Source organism: Dromiciops gliroides, chromosome 4 (assembly GCF_019393635.1).
Source record: "Dromiciops gliroides isolate mDroGli1 chromosome 4, mDroGli1.pri, whole genome shotgun sequence".
Taxonomy (NCBI): Eukaryota; Metazoa; Chordata; class Mammalia; order Microbiotheria; family Microbiotheriidae; genus Dromiciops; species Dromiciops gliroides.
The window spans coordinates 109,606,463-109,633,805 of NC_057864.1; the positions used below are offsets into that span (position 1 = coordinate 109,606,463).

Consider the following 27,343-nt stretch of genomic DNA (forward strand, 5'->3'; position numbering starts at 1 on the left):
AGAGCAGATTTGAACTCAGGTGACTTCAGGCCTGGCACTCTACCCACTGCACCATCTAGCTGCCCTATACAAATATTGTAGATTCCAAAGAAATATATAATGTAATAATAATTATAATAATAGCAATATAATAAAAGAATAAATAAAACAAAATATAACATATACAATTTAATAAATATAACATAATAATTATATATAAATATAGGTATACATACATCTGCATATATACATATATACACATGCATATGTATGTTTGTGTATATGTGTGTTGTGTGTGTATATGCATGCGTGTGTGTGTGTGTGTGTGTGCATGTATGTATTTATAGTTGGGCCACATTTATGTGGCTGGGCTTGATTGAAATCCTCCCTCCACTCTTTCTGACTGATCAAAGCACCATAGGCCTATGGATTGAGTCAGTATGTGAGTGGATTTAAATGAATTCTAGTGCCTTAGACAGCCACATATTGGGGTGAGGATGCTCAGAAATCTGTGACTATACAATTTAGGGGATTATATTTGGTTTTTTAGCAAGTCTCCAGGGACTTTGTAATGAGCAAAGTTCAAAATATACCAACTCCTAATCATTCTTTAAGAGGTGGAGTTAAATAGATAACCTGGATTATATCAGGCTCTCTGTTAAAATTAAAAGTTATTTCCAGAATAATCCCAGGAGGGTTGGGAAAGCTATCCCACTTCCCATAGAGCTTCCTAAAGAATTCTCTAGGGGCAGCTAGGTGGCACAGTGGATAGAGCACCTGCCCTGGAATCAGGAGTACCTGAGTTCAAGTCCGGCCTCAGACACTTGACACTTACTAGCTGTGTGACCCTGGGCAAGTCACTTAACCCCAATTGCCTCACTAAAAAAAAAAAAAAAAAGAATTCTCTACCCAATGGCTCTACTGAAAAAATGCTTTCTCCCTGCCTTGGGACTCTTGTTGGCCTACTATTTCTACCCAACCACTGATAACTTCAGGCCTGGTAAGTCCCAGAGGTAACTAGATTTTTAGGAATATGTGGGCAGAGGCAGGGTTCCTACTGGGTTGGTCAATAAGTCCTGAAGGAACAGGGACAGGGAAGTCTGAGAGGATGGGCAATAGTTAAATTGTTGTGGTGAACATGGGCCCACAAGTTAGGGGCAGAATGAGGAGGAAATGTGGTGAAAGGCTTGACACTCAGGGTTGGGGTTACTTCCAAGGCCTCCATTGAGAGCAGTGTAAAAACATCAGGAAGAGATGGAAATGACTCCTATGCTTTCTAGCATTTTTAAAAACAGGAATGAGTATTGTATCTTTCAAGAGCTTTTCCTGTACCTATTGGTGTAATAATATAATTTTGTTGTTCTCATTGTGGGAAACATTAACAGCTTGATACATGGTGGAATTTTCTCAGGGCAAGGCATGCCCATGAAAGGAACAGCAAGACAATATTATCTAGTGAACTATATCAACTCAAGGAAGAGAAAAGTAAGTTTTTTAGGGGTAGAGATAGGAGTTAGTTTGAGCTGACTCTCTCCAGTTTCCTAGAAAATGTAGGTAAAGGATTAACTCTAGTCTCTACTGTACTCACTTAATAGACTTATCAATACTAACTTCTCTCCTGTCTAAAATCGACACCCCGTTTTTGATCATGGGTTGCATGAAGGTGTATGTGTATGTGTGAAACAGTAATAGCTTGATACATGGTGGAATTTTCTCAGGGCAAAGCATGCTCATGTTAGGAACAGCAAGACAATATTATCTAGTGAACTACTTCAACTCAAGGAAGAGAAAAGTAAATTTTTAAATTGCCTATCTTCAATCTGATTTCCAAGTCAGTTGTTTTTGCTATAAGATGTCTTACATTTGTTTCTATTTTTTAAGTCTTTTGACTGTTTTAATATTTCTCACTAGCTTATGGAGTCATTAACTTCTCTTTAGTCAATTCTAATTTTCAGGCAGTTATTTTCTTGGGTAAACTGTGCACTCTTGCTCCAAGCTATTGACTCTCTTTCCACATCTTCCATAGCTCTCTTTCTTTTCCCATATTTTTCCTCTAGCACTTTCATAATTTTTCTATGTTCTATTATACTTTTATTTCTTTTGTTAACTATTTTCAGTTACATTTTTAATTAATTAATTTATTTAGAATTTTCCCCAAGTTACATGTAAAAAACAAATTTTTTCACATAGATTTGTTAAAACTTTGTGTTCCAAATTTTCTTCCTCCCTCCTTCCTCAACTATCCCTAAAGAAATCAAGCAATTCAATATAAGTTATACATGTGCAGTCATGCAAAACATTTCCACATTAGTCAGGTTGTGGAAAAATAGACAAAATAACTTTAGAAAGAGGAACTAACAAATAAAATTGTACTTCAATCTGCATTAAGATACCATCAGTTCTTTATCTGTAGATGGATTACATTTTTCATAAGTCCTTCTAATAGCATCTTGCTCATCATTTCTTTCACAGTTACTATTGCTAACCGTAGTTCCTCCATCCTATCCCTCCCCCTTGATATTTACTCTATTTTATATCCTTTCACCTATCCCTCCTCAAAGTGTTTGCTTCTGACTGTACCCTCCCCCAATGTGTCCTCCCTTCCTTCACCTCTCCCCCCTTATCCCCTTCCCCTCCCACTGTCCCTCAGAGCAAGATATATTACTATACCCACTTGAGTGAGTATGTTATTCCCTCTTTGAGCCAATTCTGATGAAAGTAAGGCTCACTCACTACCTTGCTCCTTCCCCATCTTCCCCTCCACTCCATAAGCTTTTCTTGGTTCTTTATGTGAGCTACTTCACCCCCTTCCACCTCTCCCTTTCCCTTGTACGCTTCCTCTTTCTGCTTGCTGAAGGACTGTCTCAGCCTTGCAAAGCTCCTGAAGGTTGTCATTGTCTTTATCTGCTTCTAGCCACTTCTGTAGCAGAGGTCAGAGCTTACACATGTTCTTGAAGCTGAGTTGTAGTGCCTCAAAGCAACAGATGGTGGTCTGGCTAAAAACCTTGCCAAAGAGAGCCCCCAAGGTTATCCCCACATCAGCCTGGGTATAAACCAGAGTGATCCTCTTCCACTTTAGCTCCTTGGCAAACTGCTCCAGTTCCTCTGGGGAAGGGGTCTCCTGTGGCTGCTCATCTCCTACCTCTCTGACTGGAGCTGTGGCACCAGGCTCGGGGAACTGTCCTTGGAAGGGCTCTCTACCCCAGGTATCGCCATTGGGAACTGCAATCTCCTAAGCAGGCTGAGCCATCACTCCCACATTGGGCTGAGGTTCACGGTAGACACCTCCATGTAGGTTCGGACCCTCCAGCCTGCCACCGCCCGAGGGGGGGGTTGTTAAATAGTAGTCAGGAGCCAGGTGTCTGGCCATGCCCCCTTAACTTTATTTTAAAGATGTCATCATGGGTCAGCTAGGTGGACAGAGTGGACAAAGCACCAGCCCTAGACCCAGGAGGCCCTGACCCCAATCCAGTCCAGACATAAGCCAACCTAGCCTGCCTTGCCCCACCCCCCACAAAAAATGATAAACAAAAAATAAATGCTTTACAGATATCATCCCTTCATATTCAATTCACACCTGTGTTCTCTGTCTAAGTATATTCCTTTCAGCTGCCCTAATACCTGAGAAAGTTCTTTTGAGTTAGAAGTGTCATCTTCCCATTTAGGAATGTCAATAGTTTGACCTTTTAACATCCCTCATGAGTTCTTTTTCCCTGTTTACCTTTTTATGCTTCTATAGGATCTTGTATTTGAAAGTCAAATTTTCTGTCAGCTCAGATCTTTTCATCACAAATACCTGAAAGTTTAAAATAAATAAATAAATAAATTGCAATCCATCTTCAGAGAAATAACTGAAAACAGACTGAAACACATTTTTTTGACAATTCTTTAATCTGAAGTTTTGTTTTTATCTGTTTTCTCTCACAACCTAGCTAATGTAGAGATGTTTTCCATGACTACTCATGTATAATTAAAACAAACAAACAAACAAACAAACAAATAAATAAATAAAACAAATACCTGAAAGTCCTCTTTTTTATTGAAGTCCCAGTTTTCCCCTGAAATATTATATTCAGCTTGCTGGGTAAGTGATCCTTGGTTGTAATCCCAGTTCCTTTGCCCTCTGGAATATCATATTCCATGTCCTCTGATCCTTTAATGTAGAAGCTGCTAGATCTTCTATTATCCTGACTGTACCTCCGCAGTACTTGAATTGTTTCTAGCTGCTTACAATATTTTATCCTTGACCTGAGAGCTCTGGAATTTGGCAATAACTTTCCTGGAAGTTTTCATTTGGGGATCTCTTTCAAGTGGTGATCAGTGGATTCTCTCAATTTCTATTTTACCTTATGCTTCTAGAATATCAGGGTAATTTCCCATGCCAATTTCTTGGAAGATGATGTCTAAACTCTGTTTTTTTATGAGGATTTTGGTTTTCAGGTAGTACAGTGCTTTTCAAATCATCTCTCCTGGATCTATTTTCCAGGTCAGCTGTTTTTCCAAGGAGATATTTCATATTGCCCTCTATTATTTTATTCATTTGGATTTTCTTCATTGTGTCTTGATTTCTCCTAAAATCATTAGCTTCTATTTGCTTTATCCTAATTCTTAAGCAATGACTTTCTTCAGAGAGTTTTTATACCTCCTTTTCCATTTGGCCAATTTGGCTTTTCAAGCTGTTGACTTTTTTTCATGACTTTCCCTGCATCATTCTCATTTCTCTTTCATTTTTTTCCTCTACCCTCTCTTACTTTTCCCTCTACCCCTCTTAATTTATCTTCAAAGTCCTTTTTGAGCACTTCCATGGCCTAAGATTAATTCATATTTTTCGTGGAAACTTTGGATGTAGGAGCTTTGCCTTTGTATCTTCTTCTGAAGGATGTATTTTGATCTACCTTGTAACCAAAGAAACTTTTTTATGGTTTGCTTGCTTTTTTCTGCCTGCCTATTTCTTGGCTTTTAACCACCTTCCTAAAGTGGGGCACTGCTTCCAAGATGCACTGTCCCAAGCTTCAAGGGGTCCCAGGTAGTACAATTTAAGGAGAGGCTCGTTCTGAACCTGCATGGCCTGTAAGTAACCATAGGCCCATTTGCTCTTTAACCCAGAAGCAATGCTCCTCCTCTGCTCCAGCAGAGACCACCTCCTATTTCCCCCCAGCTAACCACTGGACCCCCTCACCAAGTCCACTGAGCCAAGTTTCAGAAGTGATGCTGACACTGATGATTCCAAGGTTCTGGAGGCATGGCCTTCCTGGGGCTTGATCTGCACCACACTCTGTGCTCCTTTCTCATCCCAGTACAGCAGACATTCCCTGGCACCCTTTTAAGCCATCGTTGGCTGGAAAAATTACCTCACTCTGTTCTTTTGTGGTTCTGCTGCTTCAAGAATTGTCCTATGGCATTTTTTGAAGGTATGTGGACTGATCATGTCAGCCTTTCCTCTGCCATCTTGGTTCTACCCCCTCATATTTTTTAATCAGCATTTTAGCTCTCTCTTAAAAAAAAAAAAACTCTTGATTTATCTTCTCCAACAAATTTGGTTGACCTTGTGTTCATTCTGTTTTTCTTTGAGACTTTTAAATGTTTTAGAATCATTCTCTTTTTTTGGGGGGGGGGGTGGAAGGGGTCTTGTCTTGAATGTCCCTGACATTATAATATCTTTTATGGTAGTGTTCTTTTTTTGTTTGTTTATTTTTACAGCCTACTTCCTGACTTAAGTCTCTTTTTTTTTTCTTTTTTTTTCCTTTTATTTTTCTAGGACAATGAGGGTTAAGTGACTTGCCCAGGGTCACACAGCTAGTAAGTGTCAAGTGTCTTAGGCCAGATTTTAACTCAGGTCCTCCTGAATCCACATCTGGTGCTTTATCCACTGTACCACCTAGCTACCCCCCTGACTTAAGTCTTTATGTTAGAAGCAATTCTCTGCACACTACTGGGGAAAATGTCTGATATAATCTTCTGTTATCTTGGGTCCTTCTGCAATTGAAAATTGCTTTATTCTGAGATGTCAGGAATAGCTCAGGGTGGGAACTTCTAAGCTTTCAGTGCTCCAAAATTAGTGTGACTTGGGCAAAATTTGCTCCCTACCCTTTTGGTCTGAACTTGGCAAAATGCTGATCTATATTTGAATCAGCCCAACATTCCTGCTGCCTTGCTCCTGGTTAGTTCTGGTAGACTGCTGGTTTTGGCCACCATCAACAAACTTGGGAAGCTCTATGAACTCCAAGTGACAGAACTGCATGTTCCTCTTTGTCTGGAATTCCTTCCCTAATTATTATTCTGTAGACTTCAGCCTAACCTGTAGACCCCATTCAAGTCCTGCAAGCAAATCCACAAAACTACTGTTTGCTTCTGAACTTATTCCTAGTTCAGTCTACAGCCTAGAAGTATCTACTTATCACTCTAGATCACAACCCCCAGGTAGAGAGCTCCTCTTCAGTCCTTTTTGTATCTGTTACCCAGAACTCAGAAGTGAGTGAGAGAGCTGCCAGTTGGTACCTGATCTCACATCCTATACAAGGTCTAGGTGCCCCAGAATCAGTCTGGGATCTCTTCTTGCCCTGGCGTAAATCCTCCATCCTCTTTTCATTTCCTGCATGATGTAATGTTCCACATTCTGAGTACTAAGTAAGAGCAGTGTGGAATTCCAGATTGAGTCAGAAATGATAGAGCCCCACTTATCAGAAAACTAAATCCTCATAGAGTGTAACCAGGGGGCACAGTGGATAGAGCACTGGTCTTGGATTCAGAAGGATGTGAGTTCAAATCTGGCCTCAGACACTTAACACTATCTGTGTGACCCTGGGCAAGTCATTTAACCCTCACAGCCTCAAGCACCCTGGGCCATCTCCAGTCATCCTGATGAATATCTTGCCACTGGACTCAGATGGTTCTGGAGGAAAGAGTGAGGCTGGTGCCTAGCCCTCCCTCACGTAAATCCAATTCACTGCAAGTCATGAAATTACCTCACGATGTCATGGTCCTCTTCAAGAATGAAGAACAGAGGGCAGCTAGGTGGTGTAGTGGATAAAGCACCAACCTTGGATTCAGGAGTACATGCATTCAAATCTGGCCTCAGACATTTGACACTTACTAGCTGTGTGACCCTGAGCAAGTCACTTAACCCCAATTGCCCCGCAAAAAAAACAAAACAAAAAAGAATGAAGAACAAACAACAAGTCCTCATGGAAGTTGGTGAAGTGCTAAATATGAGGCAGAGGAGAATAGCATGAAAATGGCACCATAGGGGCTAATTTGACTAGAAATGGTGCAGGCTCACTAATCCAATCCCAGATCCCCAAGTGAGCAGGTGAAGTGATGAATAGGAAATAGAACCTGGAGTGCAGCACATGGTGTGATTAAGGTCCAGGAATATATAGTTCAGGGGGTGGGGGGGCGGTAATCTGGGTTTCCAGAGAATCTTTAATGGAGATGTTTTTACTCACAATTTACAATTTGTTGAAATAAATTGAATTGAGTCCAGCCCTGGGGTTGTAAACCCTGCAATATAGCCAATAAAACCACTACATCTGACTCTTGTTTCAAGAATAAAATATATGAGATTATTTCTCCAGAGGCAATAATGTTCCTTGTTGCCATCTTGAACTTTATAGAGATGCTCCAAGGGAAAAAGGTGATTGTCACTGGTGCCAGCACAGGCATTGGAGAGCAAATAGCCTATCATCTGGCACGGATGGGTGCCCACTTGGTGGTGACAGCATGGACTGAGGAAAAAACTGAAGAGGGTAAGAAGCATCAGAAAATTTCTACACTCATACACATGCATGGTCATTAACCCCAGACACTTATATATATTTGAAAAATAACATATATGCAACATATAATATATGTGTGTGTGTTCTATGCTAAACCCTCAAACACATTAAATAGTGAATAATGTCCACGCACAATTATGTATTGTTTGGTTTTTTTGTTTTTGTTTTTGTGGGCAATGAGGGTTAAGTGACTTGCCCAGGGTCACACAGCTAGTATCAAGTGTCTGCGGCCAGATTTGAACTCAGGTACTCCCGAATCCAGGGTTGGTGCTTTATCCACTGCGCCACCTAGCTGTCCCATGAAATCTTAATAAAGATCTAAAGGAATTCATCATTAATAAATCAATTAGTATGCCTTTATTATGCACCTATTACATGCCAGACACTGGGAATTCAAAGTCAAAAAACAAAACAATCCCTACCCTCAAGGAGCTTATATTATATTGTAACAAACCACATGAATACATAAAAATAAATGCAACATACAAGTAATTTCAGAGGGTTGGTTCTAATGCTAACAGCTGGGAAAATTAAGGAGGTGGTGCATGAGTTAGACTTTGAAGGAAGCTAAAGATTCAAAGAAGAAGAATTTATGATAATTTGCTATTATAGGTCATCTCTGAATGTTTGAAACTAGGAGCTGCCTCAGCACACTTCATCCCTGGAACCATGGAGGACTTAGTGTTTGCAGAGCAAGTAGTTACCAAGGCAGGAAAGCTGATGGGTAATGTTGAACCCCGCTCCTCTTCTTCTGAAGAACTCCCTAAATCTATAGAGGGCATGGTTAAGAAGATAAGGAAGGGGGGCAGCTAGGTGGCGCAGTGGATAGAGCACCGGCCCTGGAGTCAGGAGTACCTGAGTTCCAATCCGGCCTCAGACACTTAACACTTACTAGCTGTGTGACCTTGGGCAAGTCACTTAACCCCAATTGCCTCACTAAAAAAAAAAAAAAAAGATAAGGAAGGGATCTGAGATTCCATGGTTCCTCTTGTCTGACTCTTACAGTGGGGCTGGACATGCTCATCCTCAACCATGTACGTACTGGAAAATTGAATTATTTTGATGGTGATGTTGCCAGCTTATGCAAAACAATGGATGTCAACTTCTTTAGTTTTATAACCATGACATCAGCTGCTCTGCCCATGCTGAAAGACACCAGTGGAAGCATTGTGTTGGTCTCCTCAGTATCAGGTGAGTTAGAAGTAAAAAAGAGGAGGTGGAAAGATAAGAAAGAGGCCTACTTGGTTTTGATTTTACTAGGAACTACTTCCCTGAATTTAGTGTGATGGAACCTGGGGGGAGAGGGGAAAGTATCCATTTATCTATGTTTATATTTAACCAGTATTGATTAACAAAGAGGTGATATGACATGTCTGAAGTGTATGGCCTGGGTGTGTGACCTCTGGAAGCTACTGCGAAAAAGTATTGCATCAAAAGTTTTGATTTGGTGAAGGCTGGTGATCTGTTGGGAGCAGACGTAAATAAAAGCTGAAAAGGAGGATAAATGGGGAGAGGGAGGAAGCCCAGAGCTGACCAGAGACCAAGTGCCCAGGAACAGTGAGAGTAGCCTGGGGAAGATACAGGTTAATGAGAGATCTCAGCCCTTTATGGATGTACCAGGACTGTTTGAGGTTTATTCTCTTCTGGCAATAATTTTAATTGAGGCTTAGAAATGCTAGACAGACTTTGGATTTTACTGCCTTGAATAACTGGGGTTGTTGAGGGAGAAAAGCTTCACTTGGACTTGGGTATCAAAAACAGAAAAGGGTGGGGGGAACCCACTAGGCAGTGAATTAGAGAGTACTTAGTCAGAAGGGTCTGATTACAGTATGTACAGTGCTGAGTCCAGCAAACTGAACTGATCAAGAAGTCAAGTCAACAAGTTAACAAGTATTAAAGTGACTGTTGGGGGGGCAGCTAGGTCGCGCAGTGGATAGAGCACTGGCCCTGGAGTCAGGAGTACCTGAGTTCAAATCCGGCCTCAGACACTTAACACTTACTAGCTGTGTGATCCTGGGCAAGTCACTTAACCCCAAGTGCCTCACTAAAAAAATAAATAAATAAAATAAAAAGGTTGTTTAAATTAAAAAAAAAACAAAAACAAAAACAAAAATAAAGTGACTGTTGGGTACCAAGTCTTGTGCTAAACACTGAGGATACAAAAAATAGGAGGAAAAATAAACCAGCCAGCTTCTGTTCTCAAGGACTTCACAGTCTAGTAGGGAAGATGACAAGCACACAATTATATAGAAACATAACTAGAGATATCAAGAGAGGGAAGGTTTTAAAAGATTGCGGGCAGGTGGGGAGGAGTTATCATTATTCAGGATTCAATTTGGTCAGTCAGTAAACTTTTATTAAGCATCTACTATGTGCCAGGCACTGTGCTAAGTGCTAAGGATACAAAAGAAATTAAAAGGCCTGCCCTCAAGGAGCTCACAATCTAATTGGGTAGACAACAAGCAAACAAATACGAACAAGCAAGCACTATACAAGATAAAAATGGGAAAATTAAAAGAGGGAAGATATTACAATTAAGAGGGATTGGGAAAGGCTTCCTATAAAAAATAGGATGTTTAGTTGGGACTTAAAAGAAATGAGGGAAATCAAGAATTCAATAAACATTTATTAAGAACCTACCAGGGGATACAAATGCAAAAAAAAGGAACAGTCCCCATCCTCAAGTTGCTTATACTTTACTGGAGGAAAACAATATGGATATGGATAGGTAAAGATAGATAGATAGATAGATAGATAGATAGATAGATAGATAGATAGATAGATAGATAGATGATTGATAAATAGATGATAGATAAATGATAGATGATTGACACATGATGGATAGATGATAGATAGATAGATAGATAGATAGATAGATAGATAGATAGATAGATAGATAGATAGATAGACAGACAGATGTTAGATAGATAGATGTTTTCCCCATTACTCAGTCCAGAGTTAGTTCCCACTCCCTTAGAAATTACTTTGTATTAAAGACAAACTCTATAGTGAGGAATGGGGGTGAAATCAGGAAAAACCTCTTGGAAGAGGGGTTGGAATTTGATCTGAGACTTGAGGGGAAGTAGAGATTCCAAAAGGTAAAGGAGAGAAGAGGCAGTATTCCTGGCATGGAGGGTGTGCTGTGGCATGGAGGATGAAAATGGAATGTCATCTATTAAGAACACAGAGGTCATGAGAGAAAGTAATGTGAAATCATAATAAGCCTCACAATAATAGCTCATATACAAATTGATTTTTTTTACTAAAGCCTTTCCTAGGACATCATTTCACTCAATCCTCAAAAGATACCTTTCAGGAAGTTATTATTTTACAGACTGGACAACAAGAATCAGTAATTGCCATAGTTAATCAAGTGGCATAAGTGGAACTCAAACTCTGCTTTTCAGAAATTTCTTCCATTTTTTATTCCTGTCTTTTTTTACTTATGTTCAATTTTGCTTCTCTGCAGATCATTTCTTCTAGACTGAAAACTCCACAGTGAAAGGTGGTGGGTGGCATGGGAGGGAACTGGTCTTGGAGTAAGAAAGACCTAGGTTCAGGTTCCTATACTGACACATGCTGGCTGGGAGACCCTAAGCAAGTCATTTACATATAAGGTATTTTATTTTTTCCGTTACATGTAAAGATAGTTCTCAACTTTTGTTTATACAAGCTTTACAATTTCAGATTTTTCTCCCTCCCTCCCCTCCCTCCCCCCTCCCCTAGACAGCAGGTAATCTGATATAGGTTATATCTATATATCTATATACATATACATATATATATATATATATATACACACACACACATATATATATCCATAATAACATTAATCCTATTTCTGCATTAATCCTGTTATAAGAGAAAAAATCAGGGCAGTAATGCAAAACTTCAAAATAGAAAAAAAAAACACAACAGCACCCAAAACAAAAGAAATAGTATTGTTCAATCAGCATCTATACTCCACAGTTCTTTTTTTTTTCCTTGGATTTGGAGATCCTCTTCCATCATGAGTTCCCTGGAACTCTTCTGTACCATTGCATTGGTGAGAAGAATATAGTCCATCACAGTAGGTCAACACTCAATGTTGATGATACTGTGTACAATGTTCTTCTGGTTCTGCTCATCTCACTCATCATCAGCTCACACAAGACCCTCCAGGTTTCTCTGAACTCCTCCTGCTCATCATTTCTTACAGCACAATAGTATTCCATTGTATTCATATACCACAACTTGTCCAGCCATTCCCCAATTGATGGGCACCCCCTCGACTTCCAATTCCTTGCTATCACGTAAAGAGCAGCTATAAATATTTTTGTACATGTGGGTCCCTTCCCCCTTCCATGATTTCTTTGGGAAAAAGACCTAAAAGTGGAATTGCTGGGTCAAAGGGTATGCACAGCTTTCTTTATCGCCTAAGCAAGTCATTTAATCTCACACTCTAAGGATATAAATTGCTGAATAGATAGTGATTGATATTGGTAGAAAGAATTTCTTCACTGAAGTTCCTACAACCAACAAAAACAGAGTTTGAAACCAAATTATATACTCAGCTTCTCCCTTGAAGACCTTTGAAGTTTCGAGTTTGTCATGGCAAAAGTGTGTGTGTATGTATGTATGTTTGTATGTATGTGTGATGTGTGTGTGGATGGATGGATGTACATGCAGTTCTCTTTTCTACTGATTAAAAAATGTTATGTATCTGGAGAGACTGGAAAGAAGATATGATGGTATTTTCCAGATAGAAATTGGGGTGGGTGGTAGCAGAGGCAAGATGGTAGACTGATAGGAACTAGTGAGGCTAAGTTTCCCTTCACAAATATTCTTTATACTAAACTAGAAAATGCACCAGATTAAATTTTGATGGAGAAATAGATAAAAAGTCACAACACATTATTTGTCCAGCCCAGATTGGCATAACTGACAGAGATATCTGTGGGCACTGGAAACAACCTCTGGCCAGAAGCACACAGATGGTCTGTTGCCCTGGGGAGAAGCTGCAAAGTACTGCTACAGGGATGCATACAAACTGGCAGCTTTGTTACCCAGCATAGGGTTATGGATCACAGACTCAGCTTGTGTGCAAATTGGCATTCCTAATTAGAGAGGTCCTAGGAAGTGTACTGAGAAAGGAGGAAGTTTAGTTTGGGGGAAACATGAATTGGGGAAAGAATATTCCCTACTCAGGCCTGGAGTCAGGAAGTTCAAATCTAGCCTCAGACACTTAACTGTGTGGCCTTGGACAAGTCACTTGGCCCTGTTTGCTTTGGTTTCCTTATATGTAAAATGAGAAGGAAATGGTAAATGATTCCAGTATCTTTGCCAAGAAAATTCCAAATGGGGTCAGAAAGAGTCAGACATGACTGAAACAACTCAACAACAAAAAAAATTCAGGGAGGGTTTAGTCTCAAGCAAAACAAACCCTAAGTATGCACAAAAATATTTATAGCTCTTTGAGGTGGCAAAGAATGGGAATCTGAGAAGGTGCCCATAAATTAGTGAATAACTAAGCCAGTTATGGCATTTAAATGCAATGGAAAGTTATTGTGCTGATCTTTTTTTATTTAGAATTTTATTTTCCCAAATTACATGTAAAAACAAATTTTAGTGGATAGAGCACCGGCCCTGGAGTCAGGAGTACCTGGGTTCAAACCCGGGCTCAGACACTTAACACTTACTAGCTGTGTGACCCTGGGCAAGTCACTTAACCCCAATTGCCTCACTTTAAAAAAAAGTTTAAAAAAAATTTTAACATCAATTTTTTAAACTTTGCTCTCCACATTCTTTTCCTCCCTCCCTCCCCACCCCCCTGTTAAGAATTCAAGTAATTCAATATAAGTTATACATGTGTATCATGCAAGATATTTCCTCATTAGTCAGGTTGTTAAAGAAACAGAACAAAAAAAACTTTAGAAAAAAGAACTAATAAAAAATATGCTTCAATTTGTATTCAGATACCATCAGTTCTTTCTCTGTAGATGGACTGCATTTTTCATAAGTCCTTCAGAGTTGTATGGATCATAGCATTGCTGAAAATAACTAAGTCGTTCACAGAAGATCATCTTACAATATTGCTGTTATTTTGTACACAGAACATTTCACTTTGCCTCAGCTTGTGTAAGTCTTTCCAGGTTCTTCTTATAACATCCTGCTTATCATTTCTTACAGCTCAATAGTGTTCCATCACAATCTCATCCCACAATTTGTTCAGCCATTCCCCAATTGATGGGCATCACCCCAATTTCAAATTCAACCTTTTTTATCTCTTTTAGGATATCAACCTAGCAGTGGCATTACTAAGTCAAAGAGTATGCATGGTTTTATAGCCCTTTTTTCCCCATATCCCCTACAACATTTGTCAATTTCCTCTGCTGTTCCACTATCCAATCCAGTAGGTATGAAACAGTACCCAGAATTGTTTTGACCTGAATACCTCCAATCAATAGTGAGTTAGAGCATTTTTATATGGATATAGTTGGCCTTGATTATTTCATCTGAAAACTTCATGTCTTTTGATCATCTATCAGTTGGGGAATGGCTCCCATTTTAACAAATTTGACTTAGTTCTCTATGTGTTTGAGAACTGAGGCCTATCAGACAAACTTGCTTCAAATTTTTTTCACAGTTACTATTACTAACTGTATTTCCTTCCATCCTATTCCTTCACCTTGATACTTACTCTATTTTCTATCTTCTTTCACTCTATCCCTCCTCAAAAGTATTTTGCTTCTGACTGTACCCTCCCCCAATCTGCCTTCCCTTCTTTCACCCCTCCTCCCTTATCCCCTTCCCTTCCTATTTTGCTGCAGGGTTAAATAGATTACTATACCCAATTGAGTGTGTATGGTATTCCCTCTTTGAGCCTATTCTGATGAGAGTAAGGATCACTCACCACCCCCTGCACTCCCCCATCTTCCCTTCAATTCCATAAACTTTTGCTTACTTCTTTTATGTGAGATACTTTACCCCATTCCACCTCTCCCTTTCCCTTTCCCCCAGTGCATTCCTCTCATTCATTAATTTTATTTTTTAAAATATATCATCCCTTCATATTCAATTGACACCTGTGCCCTCTATCTAAATAAACTCCATTCAGTTATCCTAATAATGAGAAAGTTCTTATGAGTTACAACTATCATTTTATCATGTAGGAATGTAAACATTTTAAACTTTTAATATCCCATATGATTTCTTTTTCCTGTTTACCTTCTTATGTTTCTCTAGGGTCTTGCATTTGAAAGTCAAATTTTCTATTCAGCTCAGGTCTTTTCACCATGAATAACTGAAAGTCCTCTTTTTCCTTTGAAGTCCCTATTTTCCCATGAAAGATTATACTCAGTGTTACTGGGTAGGTGATTCTTGGTTGTAATCCCAGTTCCTTTGCCCTCTGGAATATCATATTCCAAGCCCTCTAGTCTTTTAATGTAGAAGCTGCTAGATCTTCTGTTATCCTGACTATACCTCCGCAGTACTTGAATTGTTTCTCTCTGTCTGCTTACAATATTTTCTCCTTGACCTGGGAGCTCTGGAATTTGGCTATAACATTCCTGGTAGTTTTTATTTGGGGATCTCTTTCAGGAGGTGATCAATGAATTCTTTCAATTTCTATTTTTCCTTCTTCTTCTAGAATATCAGGGCAATTTCTCCTGACAGTTTCTTGGAAGATGATGTCTAAGCTCTTTGTTTTGATCATGGCTTTCAGGTAGTCTAATGATTTTCAAATTATCTCTCCTGAATCTTTTTTCCAGGTCAGCTATTTTTCCAAGGAGATATTTCACATTGCCCTCTATTTTTTCATTAATTTGGATTTGTTTTATTGTGTCTTGATTTCTCATAAAGTCATTAGCTTCCATTACTCAATCCTAATTTTTAAGCAATTATTTTCTTCAGAGAGCTTTTGTATCTCCTTTTCCATTTGGCTTTTCAAGCTGTTGACTTTTTTATGACTTTCCTGAATCACTCTTATTTCTCTTTCCATTTTTTCCTCTACCTCTCTTACCTTATCTTCAAAGTCTTTTTGAGTACTTCTATGGCCGAGACCAATTCACATTTTCCTTGGAAGCTTTGTATGTAGGAGCTTTGAATTTGTTTTCTTCTTCTGAGGGTGTATTTTAATCTTCCTTGTCACCAAACAAACTTTCTAAGGTCAGCATTTTTTTCTATTTGCTCATTTTTCCAGCCTATTTCTTGACTTGCAACTCCTTCTTAAAGTAGGGCACTGCTTCCAGGATGCACTGTCCCAAGCTTTGGGGGTCCCAGGTGGTATAATTTAAAGAGAGGCAGGTTCACCACTCCCCTGTTCTGTGTTCTGGTCTGAAAGCCATCACAGGCCTGTTTGCCCTCTGACTTGGAAGGGAATCCAGTTCCACTATGGCTTCATGCTTTAGTGTGCCTGCGACCCTTCCCCACCTGGGCCGCTGCCAAAGACTGCAACCTGTATCTGAGCCCAGGCAAAACAACAGAGTCCCACCTCAGCACCAGCAGAGACCCCTGTAATTTCCCCCAGTCAATTGCTTGACCTCTCACTATCCATGAGCTGAGTTCCAGAAGCAGCTGCTGCCACAGCTGACACCAAGGTTCCTCTGGATCTGCACAGTGTGGCTGTGCTCCATTCTCTCTCCAGTACAACAGATCTTTCCTGCCAACCCTCTCAGCCATCTTTGGCTGAAAAATGATCTCACCCCATCCTTTTGTGGATTCTGCTGCTTTAGGAATTGTTTTATAGCATTATTGAAGGGATTTAGAGGGATTTGGGGGGGTGCTCCGAGAAGTCACTGCCTTTCCTCCACCATCTTGGCTCTGCCCCCCACCCATGCTGATCTTTTATCAGCATAATGACCAACCACAATTCCAGAGGATTCATAATGAAAGATGCTATCCACCTCATTATACAGAGATGAAGCACTCAAAGAAATGGGGCTGGATAAAAACAAACAAAATCAATCCTTCACATTTGTTATTCCTCAACTCCACATCACATTCTCTCCAACTACATAGCCATGTTCAATCATTCAGCCAAGAGGAATTAAAAATAGCAAATTCCCTCTCTTTTTGTTGATTATATGGACCTGTTCCACAGCTTCTTAATTTCTTAGTAATAAACATTTTTCACTCCTTAGGCCTGGATATTGAGTACAATAAAACAAAAAGAAAAAAGACATATATAAAAAGGAAGATTACAGAGTGTCATCTGTCACCTAATAGGCACTTAGTAAATGCTAGTTGACTGGCTAACTGAATTAGTCTGGATGCTAAACAAAGATCACTTAAACTGTAATTCCAGCTGGTTTGATTTGACCCTGCTTCCAAGTTGGGCTAAATCTTTGACCCACTCTAAAACCGCTTTCTGTATTTGAAGGGATTAGACTTTGTAACGATTGGAATGACGCCACCTGCTGGATACTTACTGTAGAAGAGTTCTGCCCATGAAGGGAAGGTCTTTGAGGGCAAGACCAGGAGTCAGGAAGTGACGCGGGATAGTGGGAGGAGGAAGGAAGAGACTGGCGCTCAGTCTCGGGCTTTTCCTGAGGACGCTGGCGGAGAAGGGAGCTAGAAATGTGCTCTCCCTTTAATAGATAGGAATCTAGGCCTTTCTCTCTCTCTTTACCAAATTCTTATTCCTCCTTAATAAATGCTTAAAAGTCTAACTCTTGCTAAAGCTTATAATTTATTGGCGACCACTCATTAGATATTTTAGACAGTTAGCTAGAATTTTAGCCCTTAACAGATGGCTGACCACGAAGAGGAAAGCTAACCCTCAGTCTTCTTCTGATCTTCTGGTTGGGTAAGAAATTTCCCCTCCCTCTCCCTTTAACTGCTAAGTACTGGCGTACTGGCTGTGTTTCCCTTTAAATTTTTTCGAATGGACCTTTTAAACTCCCTAATTATCCTATTTTTGATTTTAGTCTGTTTAACCAGACAAATGGGAGATAAGATCATGTTAATGCTTTGTTTTTGTGGATTTTCTATTTTTCTTTTTATTTTTGTTTAAAAGAGCCAGCAACTTACTCACACAAGGAAATATCTCTCCCTCTCCCAACCATGCTTTTCAGAGAAACCTGAAGAGATTCCCGCAGCTTTTCCCAGTTCTAACAGTAATTGTTGCTTTAATTTTGCATGCCTGGAGGCAATGACCCACCCTCTAGAAGCTTTTAATCCCCTAGTACCTGGAGGCAAAGTGGGGGAAGAGGAATCCAGGCCTGAGTTCAAAATCAAGTCTGATTCAAATTGTGCTGGTCCCTCCCCTCCTCTACAGACCCCACCCTCTACTCCTCCCATGGCCAAGCCCATTGCTTCCCCTGCCTGGGAAGTCCAGAGATCTGATGCGCATGCTCAACTTTCTCTAACTACATTTGCAGATTCAGGCTCAGCCCTTCCCCAGCCTGGCTGTGCTTCTGAGACAACCTTAGAAAACCCTTTAAATTCCAGATATGCTCGTTTTGTTGATAATTTTGCTAACCTGCTTTTGTCTTTCATTAGTAATCTTATAAGCATTTGTATGGTGAAAAGACTGACAGACAATATAGAGGGGGTTAAAGAAGAAAAATTTAAGCTGTATAAGAATGACAATCATCAACATAGTTCAAGACTCTGCTTCTTTTGCCATGGAAGGGTATATATTGTACAGAAATGTAAAGTAAGGGGCAAGGTATTGATATGAGTGTTGGGGATTTTAGATATCAGAATCAAAAGTGTTCTGAATTCACTCAGAGTAATAGTATCAGTTCAGAGGTTACATAGGATTTCTATGCTATTATATATACATTTTGAAATTAATGGTATGGGTTTATTTTCATAGAGATTTTCATGCTTTTGAGATTGTGTCTTATACTTAGTTTCTAAAACAAGGAGAATATTTGTAAAGCTTTTTATAGTCATATGATCAAGTTTATATTTCATAATACTCTTATTAATATTAAGTTCATATTCATTTAGATTTCCCTAGTTTGAATTTCATTGTCTTTTATTGTTCCGTGTGTATTTTTTTCTATTTATTCATCTCTCTAATTTTGAAACATTGCAAGATGGTTTTGATTTCATAATACAATGTTAATTCTAGGAGTATTGTGCTCCCATATTCTGAGTTGTTTGTTTTTGTTATTTTTTCCTCAACTGATTATTTGATCAAACTCTTTAAAGCATTTCCCTAGCAAATTGTTTGCCATGGCAAGTGTAAATTGATTCTAGAAGTATTATTTTTGATAAGCATATTCCAAAAAAAAAAAAAAGAGGGGAACATTTGTAAAAGTTGTCTTTGAGATTGTGTTGTGCTTTAACTTGTATTTAAATATGTTCAGATTTTTCAAAAAAGTAATTGTATACTAAGTTAAAAAAAGAGGTATTATTTGAAATTGTTGCATAATTATATATTGTGTTCTGAGTCAAGATGTATTCACATTTTTTGCAATCATTTATTATCCTCAATTTTTAAATCCATATGAGACTTGGATTATGGGAACTTATCATTTAAGACATTAATTGCCTTTATTCTGAGTTATCAGATGCCAGTTGGCCAAGGTGCCATCCAATCACAAGAGGAATACATGCAAGAGCAGACACTGAACTGTCACATATGGGGAGACATGCATGAAGTCAAGGTATGGCTGAGAGAACGGCTTTTGACAAATGTTGAGGTTGGATTCTCTTGGTTTAATATTTTATTTTATTTTTCCCCACAATATTGTACAGATGGCTGGAAGTATTCATCCCACCCATCTCACTTCTACACCTGGCTTCTATGCTCCCTCCTATATGCCTGATGCCATGGACATCTTAATCCCATGGATCTGATTAAGTCTGACTCAGTTTCTTCCAATATGTTCGGTGGCATGGACATATATTCCATCCACCTATTTTAAGCCTGGCATACTGTATGGGCAGTACATATGCTCAAGTGTGGGAATGCTCATATCCCATCATTTCTCTGTTCTTTATGGTAACCCCCATAATTATCTCAGGTGTCATGATAAATACAGTATTGAATTTGGCCTTGACACCTGTTACCAATTATATTAGATTTTTTAAATTTCTCATAATGGCATGAGGATGATTAGGCAGATGAGCAAAAAGTGATGAAACAAAGATAAAAATTATTTTAATAATTAATATCGCAGCAATTGTCTTCTCAATTACCCTCCATAAGGGGGGGACTATAGTAATATTATAATTTTAAAGAATGGTTCAATTTTGTTTTATTATATGTTTCATGTGTAACAACTAAGATTCTGAATTCCCTTAGACATGTTTTTGAGAACTTTCATTGTTTGATTTGATTATTGACAAAGCTATTTTAAAGTTGTGTTAAGCTCAATTTTGTAGGAAATTTTCCTGGCTGATTACCAGCATCCACACATCAACCCCTGAAGAGACTTCCATTCCATGACTACACCTAGAGGACATCTGAGAAAAGACTTTCAGAGACTTTAAATGAACAGTTTTGATTTGTTGTTTTTGTTGTTTTTTTTTCTCTTTCTGTTATAATATACACCATCTGTAACATGTATCTCTGCAGAGGCCCTCCCTTTGCAAGACTAATGTCAAAGCGTCGGTTCATGAGGACAAAAAAAAAAAAAAATCGCCCCTCTGGACAAAACTTTCCTCTCTTCCTTTTCTATATTGTTGTTCACATATTATTAGTTAGCAATAGTTATTATATTGTTTTTACTGTTCCGTCAAGGAAACATTTTGTTTCTTGAGGAACAACAGGGGGGACTGTAACGATTGGAATGACGCCACCTGCTGGATACTTACTGTAGAAGAGTTCTGCCCATGAAGGGAAGGTCTTTGAGGGCAAGACCAGGAGTCAGGAAGTGACGCGGGATAGTGGGAGGAGGAAGGAAGAGACTGGCGCTCAGTCTCGGGCTTTTTCCTGAGGACGCTGGCGGAGAAGGGAGCTAGAAATGTGCTCTCCCTTTAATAGATAGGAATCTAGGCCTTTCTCTCTCTCTTTACCAAATTCTTATTCTCCTTAATAAATGCTTAAAAGTCTAACTCTTGCTAAAGCTTATAATTTATTGGCGACCACTCATTAGATATTTTAGACAGTTTAGCTAGAATTTTAGCCCTTAACAACTTGTTCTGCTTGGCTTGGGATGGCAAAACTAAAAGTAATAGATGGGAATTGTACAGAGGTTGGATTATTAAGGGGAAAGTGAAGCATGGTCAGAGCTGTTCAAAAGTAGAATGGACTGGAGGAATATAGCAGGTTCCTTCTCCCTAGGGAATCTTCAAGCAGATGGGAGGATGACAGGTCATTGATAATATACAGGGAATTCTTGGTCATATATCAGGGCTAGATGGCCTCTGATATTTCTTCCAACTTTGAGATTCTGGAATTGAACTTTCCCAAAATGACACAATTGGTTGAAAAGATGGAAGAGATAAGCTTTCTCAGTGCTAAGAGGTATGCTCCCCAATTGTCAACTTCTCTCTTAGGAAAAATAAGTTCTCCATTTGTTGCTGGCTACTCAGCAACCAAGTTTGCTCTAGATGGATTCTATTCTTCACTGCAAACAGAATTTCAAATGATGAATGTCAACGCGTCCATCACACTCTGCATCCTTGGCTACATAGGCACAGGTAAGACCAGCACTGGGTGGTGAAACAGACAATAGGAAAATACCAGAAACTGTAATGTTATATCATGCAGGATGCACCTGTGATTTTGGTAACCCACTTTTTGTATCTCTTCTTCTTCAGAGACTGAAGAAAAATTTCTTTCTGGGATTTTGAAAAATGTAAAACCAGCTCTAAAGGAAGAATGCACATTGAGCATCATCAAAGGGGGAGTTTTGCGTCAGAAAGAAATAGGTTACCTATTCTCTGTCTCTTTCTCAGTGTGGAATCCAAATCGGATGATAAATGAATGTTTTGTTTCACAAAAATATGACATAGATAAATTTAAGGAAAATCAACAGTTACCTTAACACTGGAACTTAAGGTTACTTAAGGTAACTTAACAGTTACCTTAGCACTGGAAGCTTGGATAGGAGCTTAGTCAAGGCTATAAAATAGTTTCAGTGCTCTTCATAGAAGCGAAATCCCCAAAAATATAGTAGGCCAAACTCATGACAGGGTCTGATGTTTTAGTAACTTTTTTGTGGGGCAATGGGGGTTAAGTGACTTGCCCAGGGTCACACACCTAGTAAGTGTCAAGTGTCTGAGGCCGGATTTGAACTCAGGTCCTCCTGAATCCAGGGCCGGTGCTTTATCCACTGTGCCACCTAGCTGCCCCATTTTTAGTAACTTTTTGAAAATTATTTTTTCTTACTTTTTCAAACATAATATAAATTCATTTCCTATATATGCTGTTTATCATGCTATAGTATTGTAAATTAAAAACAAAAAATAAAGGAGTTACTAAATACTGAAACTCCTTCATGACTTTTGGCCCACCCTGTAGAAGGATAAATTCTAGACTTTTCTCAATGCCTTAGAGACATGAGTCTAAGGGTATTTCCCATGGTTAAACATCTAATAGTGTGGCAGAAACAGTGTGGCATAGTAGACAGGGAGATAGCTTCAGAGGCAGGAAGACCTCAGATCAAGTCCTAATGTATACTGTATGTATGACTCTTAGCAAATCTCTTAAATTTTTATTGCCCCTGGCCCCTCTCTAAGACTATGAATTTCACAACAGTTAGTAATGGAAGTGTCTCATATGAGAGTTTTCTACACTGATGAATTCACAGATCAAGACAACAACAAACAAAAAAAAAAAACCTAAACCCTCTAATAACCTCTTTCAAAACAGAATTTCTATGATCACCACCTCTCTTTTTCTTCAGATTTCATCATAGTTCAAGTTAAAAGTTTAAAAGTAAATCATCAGAGTGGAAGAGGAGAGGGAGGGAATAAGCAAAGGTTTTTTCAGTAAACAAAAATTTTCTGAAAACTGTTTCTTTTTCATAGCCTGGAGCTCCTTCAAATGTAAGCTCCTGAAAGCCCCATGGTGTAAGGCACAAACATTTAGGTTGGCATTTATTCAAAATCACTGATGTTTCTCTTTTATAAAAAAAAAAACTCCACTAATTCAAAGCAAATATAAAATGAATAATAAAGAACCCCCAAATATTCATTGGGGCATACTCAACTGCAGATTCCCACAGCAGCAATTGAAAGGGCAAATGCATAGAGAACACACATGGTGAGGGGACATATCTTTATGGTTTCATCCCATCTGGAACTCCCTTTTGCCTCCAAAGTTACCACTTGCTTCATATCCTCATGGCTGCTAATGTCATCTGCCACTGTGGTAATATAATCTGCTCGGCTACTTCATCTACAAAGCAGTAAATTGTTATTTGTCTGTTTGTTTTCCCATTAAGCTGCGAGGTACAGATGTCATTTGTTGGGTTATTTTTTTCTGCTTTGCTAATATCTGCTAGTTTCCTGGCTTTTGAGTTGTCATCTATTGATTTTCCAATGAATTGCTGCCATCTTCTGAGTATCTGTTGAATTGCAGCTACTATGCATCTTCCCCCTTCTGTTCCCCTAGCCTACAGAGAAGGGAAGCCTACAGTACCTACTATTGTGCCAGGCACAATTTACAAATATTATTTAATTTGATCCTTACAACAATCCTGGGAAGTTAGGTGCTATTATTATCACCATTTTACAGTTGAGGAAACTGAGAGGTTAAGTGATTTGACCAGAGTTATGTATCTGAGGCTGTATTTGAACTCAGGTCTTTGTGACTCCAGGTCTAGTACTCTATCCACTGCCCCCATCTAACTGTCTTTAGCCTTAAGGCTATCACAACCCTTTTGTAAGTCAGACCCTCAACCATATCCAGCCAGCTTGCCACAATTCTTTGTCAAATCTATCTTTAAACTCCTTTGATTTTGTCTCAATAGCATTTCTCATAGACCAGTGTATGATTTATGTTGAACTGAAAAAACTTTTCAATTACCATCATGCTACTAGCCACTAGCACTGAGCCATACAATTACTTTAGAGTTCACTTATCCAGACTATCAGGATAAAGATGAACTAGAAATCTTTACCCTTCTTTCCTAGTAGTATAAAATTTTCTATTTTCCCTATACTCTACACCCTATTTCCCTGTAAGAAAGGCAATAAACCCTACAAATCAAACTAGGTAGTAAAGTATGCTTGTTAAAGGGTTTATTGAATATGCACTTCATAAATATTCATAAATTGGCAAACAACATGATCCAAAACAATTTTCTAAATACACAGAATTCAGATATCAATCTCAAACTACATATAGACATCAATTTATATCCACTTTGGAATTGCTTAGCAAAAAAGTTTATATAGCACATAAAGCCATTAATACATATTGTTGTTGTGTGTCCTTCATTCCCAAAGAAGACTGTGATATTGGGATGAAGTCATAACTTGCACTGAATTGGATTTAAGTGAGTGAGGACTGTGCCAGGGCACCAATCTCACTCTCTCCTTCAGTGCCATCTGGGTCCAGTGACAAGATATAGATTAGGATGACTGGAGATGGCCCCACATGTTTTAAGGCAATTGGGGTTAAGTGAGTTGCCCAGGGTCACACAGCTAGTAAATGATATTTGAACTCAGGTCCTCCCAACTTCAAGTCCAGTGCTCTATCCACTATACCAGCAAGCTGCCCCATAATACATATGACAAATATTTCATGGATCAAATGTATAGGTCATATATAATCAATCATTCGATCAACAAACACCCATTAAGTACCTATTATATGCTAGTCACTGTGTGGGTGCTAGAGATACAAAGGGAAAAAAAAATGAAGCCATACCTGCTCTCAAGGAATTTATATTCTACTGGGCAAATAGCAATAAATAAGGTATGCAAACAATCACGTTTGCTCATTTCAGTCTAGTACCTACAACCTAGCACTTTGATTCCCACCTATGGACCCTAGCATTATGAATGGTGAGCATTTGCTATATCTAATCCAGATTGAAACTCATTAGGCTGTTGCTCGAGTCATCTTTGTCCAATGTTACTAACTGCAAGGACCCTCCTCCCCACTTTCCATCTCTAACTCTGAAGAAACTCATAGTAAGAACAGTGCCATCCTTGGAAAGGATAAGTTAACCAATTGCCATTGTAGACATCATTTATCCTGTGACTTCCCAAACCAAGACACAGCTTCCTGGACAACACGTTTTTATATGTGTTACCTTCCCTTGTTATAATAAATATCTTTGAGTACTGGGACTATCTCTTTCATATTTGTATCACCAGCACTTAGCATAGTGCCTGTCACACAGGAAATGCTTATTAAATACTTTTTGCATTCATTCATTCATTCATTCATTGAAAATAAATACAAGATAATTTGAGGAAAAGAAATATTGGCAGCTAAGAGGATCACAAAGGGTCTAGGGTAGGAAAAAATAAATAATTTAAGTTGAGACTTGAATAATACTAAAGATTCAAAGAAGCAGAGGAGAAGGAAATGCATTCCAGGCATGGAGGACAGTATGTACATGAATGAACTAGTGAATGAAGAATGAATGAAATCATAGATTTATAGCCGGTTCTTTATCCACTGTGCCATCTAGCTGCCCCCACAATCTTCCAACTTGAGATAATTTAGAAGATTTCAGGAAAGGTTGGTCTCACTTGGGCAAAAGGGGAGTGCAGCACAGCTCAGACAGTGCAGTGCAGCATGGAGAGCATCTGGGCAAGTCAGCAGAAAGCTCTTGGCCACAGCGGAACAACTGAGGCCCCTTGATCCTGGCCCAGCAAGCTGGTGGTGCAGTGGGTCAGTTGTGAGATCCACTAGCACCAGCTGAGAGGTCAGACTGCCAGCTGGAGAGCCACCCACGGGACAGGCACGACTGGGCCTGGCCATCCCAGCACCCAGAGCAAGTGCAGGGAGCAAGCCCAGGGCAGTGAGGAATCCACAAGCCACAGAGGTCTCAAAGTAGAAAGCCAGTGACACAGCCCCTATCCCCCAGCACAAGAAGTTTGAAACAGTGACCCTTGTGCCTCAGGAGCAGACTTCAACTTTTAAAAAAATAAACTTCAATATGAGTAAGAAACAAAAAAGGGCTCTTAACATTGAGAGCTTCTGTGTCAACAGGGAAGAGCTAAATACAAATTCAGATGAGGACAATACTCTCAAATTGCCTACATGTGAAGCCTCAAGAGGGAAGATAAATTGGCCTCAAGACCAAAAAGCTTTCTTGAAAGAGCTCAGGGGTGGCTAGGTAGCACAGTGGATAAAGCACCAGCCCTGGATTCAGGAGTACCTGAGTTCAAATCCGGCCTCAGACACTTGACACTTACTAGCTTGTGTGACCCTGGGCAAGTCACTTAACCCCCATTGCCCCGCCAAAAAAAAAAAGAAAGAACTCAGAAAGGATTTTAAAAATCAATTGAGAGGGGCAGCTAGGTGGCGCAGTGGATAAAGCACTGGCCTTGGATTCAGGAGCACCTGAGTTCAAATTCAGACTCAGACACTTGACACTGGCTGTGTGACCCTGGGCAAGTCACTTAACCCTCACTGCCCTGCAAAAAAAAAAAGAAAAGAAAAGAAAAGAATAAAAAAAATCAATTGAGAGAGGTAGAAGAAAAATGGGGAGAGAAATGAAAGAAACACAAGAAAATTATGAAAAAAAAAGAATCAGCAGCTTAGAAAAGGAGGCACAAAGAATCAAAAGCTTGGGAAAGGAAGCACAAAGATTGTCTGAAGAAAACAATTAATTAAAAATTCATTTGGCCAAATGGAAAAGGAGGTGCAAAAGCTTACTGAAGAAAACAATGCCTTAAAATTTTGAATTGGACAGATGGAAACACTAGGAATCAGTCAAACAGAATCAAAAGAATGAAAAAAATAGAAGAAAATGTGAAATACCTCATTGGAAAGACAACTGACCTGGAAAATAGATCTAGGAGAGACAATTTGAGAATTATTGGACTACCTGAAAGCCATGATCAGAAAAAGAATCTAGACACCATGTTCCAGGAAATTATCAAGGAGAACTGCCCTGATATTATAGAATCAGAGGATAAAATCATCCTTGAAAGAATCCACCGATCACCTTCTGAAAGACCCCAAAGGGAAAACTCCAAAGAATATTGTAGCCAAATTCTAGAATTATCAGATGAAGGAGAAAATACTCCAAGCAGCCAGAAAGAAGCAATTTAAATATCATGGAGCCACAGTCAGGATTGCACAGTATTTAAATTAGTTTCAAAGACCAAGAGTCAAATAATCAGTGACAGAGAAAGAAGTGGATAGCCTCAGACAATTTCAGATGAGCTATGGTTTGAATGGTGATCAGAAGACAGAGGGAAAGGTTGGTAACAGAGAAAATAAGTTCCTACTGGCTCCAAAGAGCCCACATCAAGGTGATGGCAGTATCAGAGGATACAAAGGAGCAGCTTGGAAAGATGTTGGAAATGAGAAATTGACAGGCCTTGGCAACAGGTTGGAGATGGGCAGGTAGGTGGCATAGTGGATAGAGCACTGGCCCTGAAGTTGTGATGACCCAAGTTCAAATCTCACCTCACACACTTACTAGATGTAGGACCCTGGGCAACTCACTTAACCCCAATTGCCTTGAAACACCTGGGACCATCTCTAGTCGTCCTGATACATATCTCACCATTGGACC

The 27,343-nt window shown here is 39.2% G+C and overlaps 1 protein-coding gene across 1 annotated transcript; it reads left to right on the top strand.

Annotated features, from left to right (window-relative positions):
• Window positions 1–891: 891 nt before the first annotated feature.
• On the top strand, window positions 892–21,679 carry HSD11B1 (hydroxysteroid 11-beta dehydrogenase 1). Its single transcript, XM_044003163.1, has 6 exons — window positions 892–979; window positions 7,593–7,721; window positions 8,365–8,478; window positions 8,760–8,945; window positions 21,189–21,332; window positions 21,453–21,679. The coding sequence occupies exons 1-6, from the start codon at window positions 892–894 to the stop codon at window positions 21,677–21,679; spliced, it is 888 nt and encodes a 295-aa protein (XP_043859098.1).
• The last annotated feature ends 5,664 nt before the right edge of the window (window positions 21,680–27,343 follow it).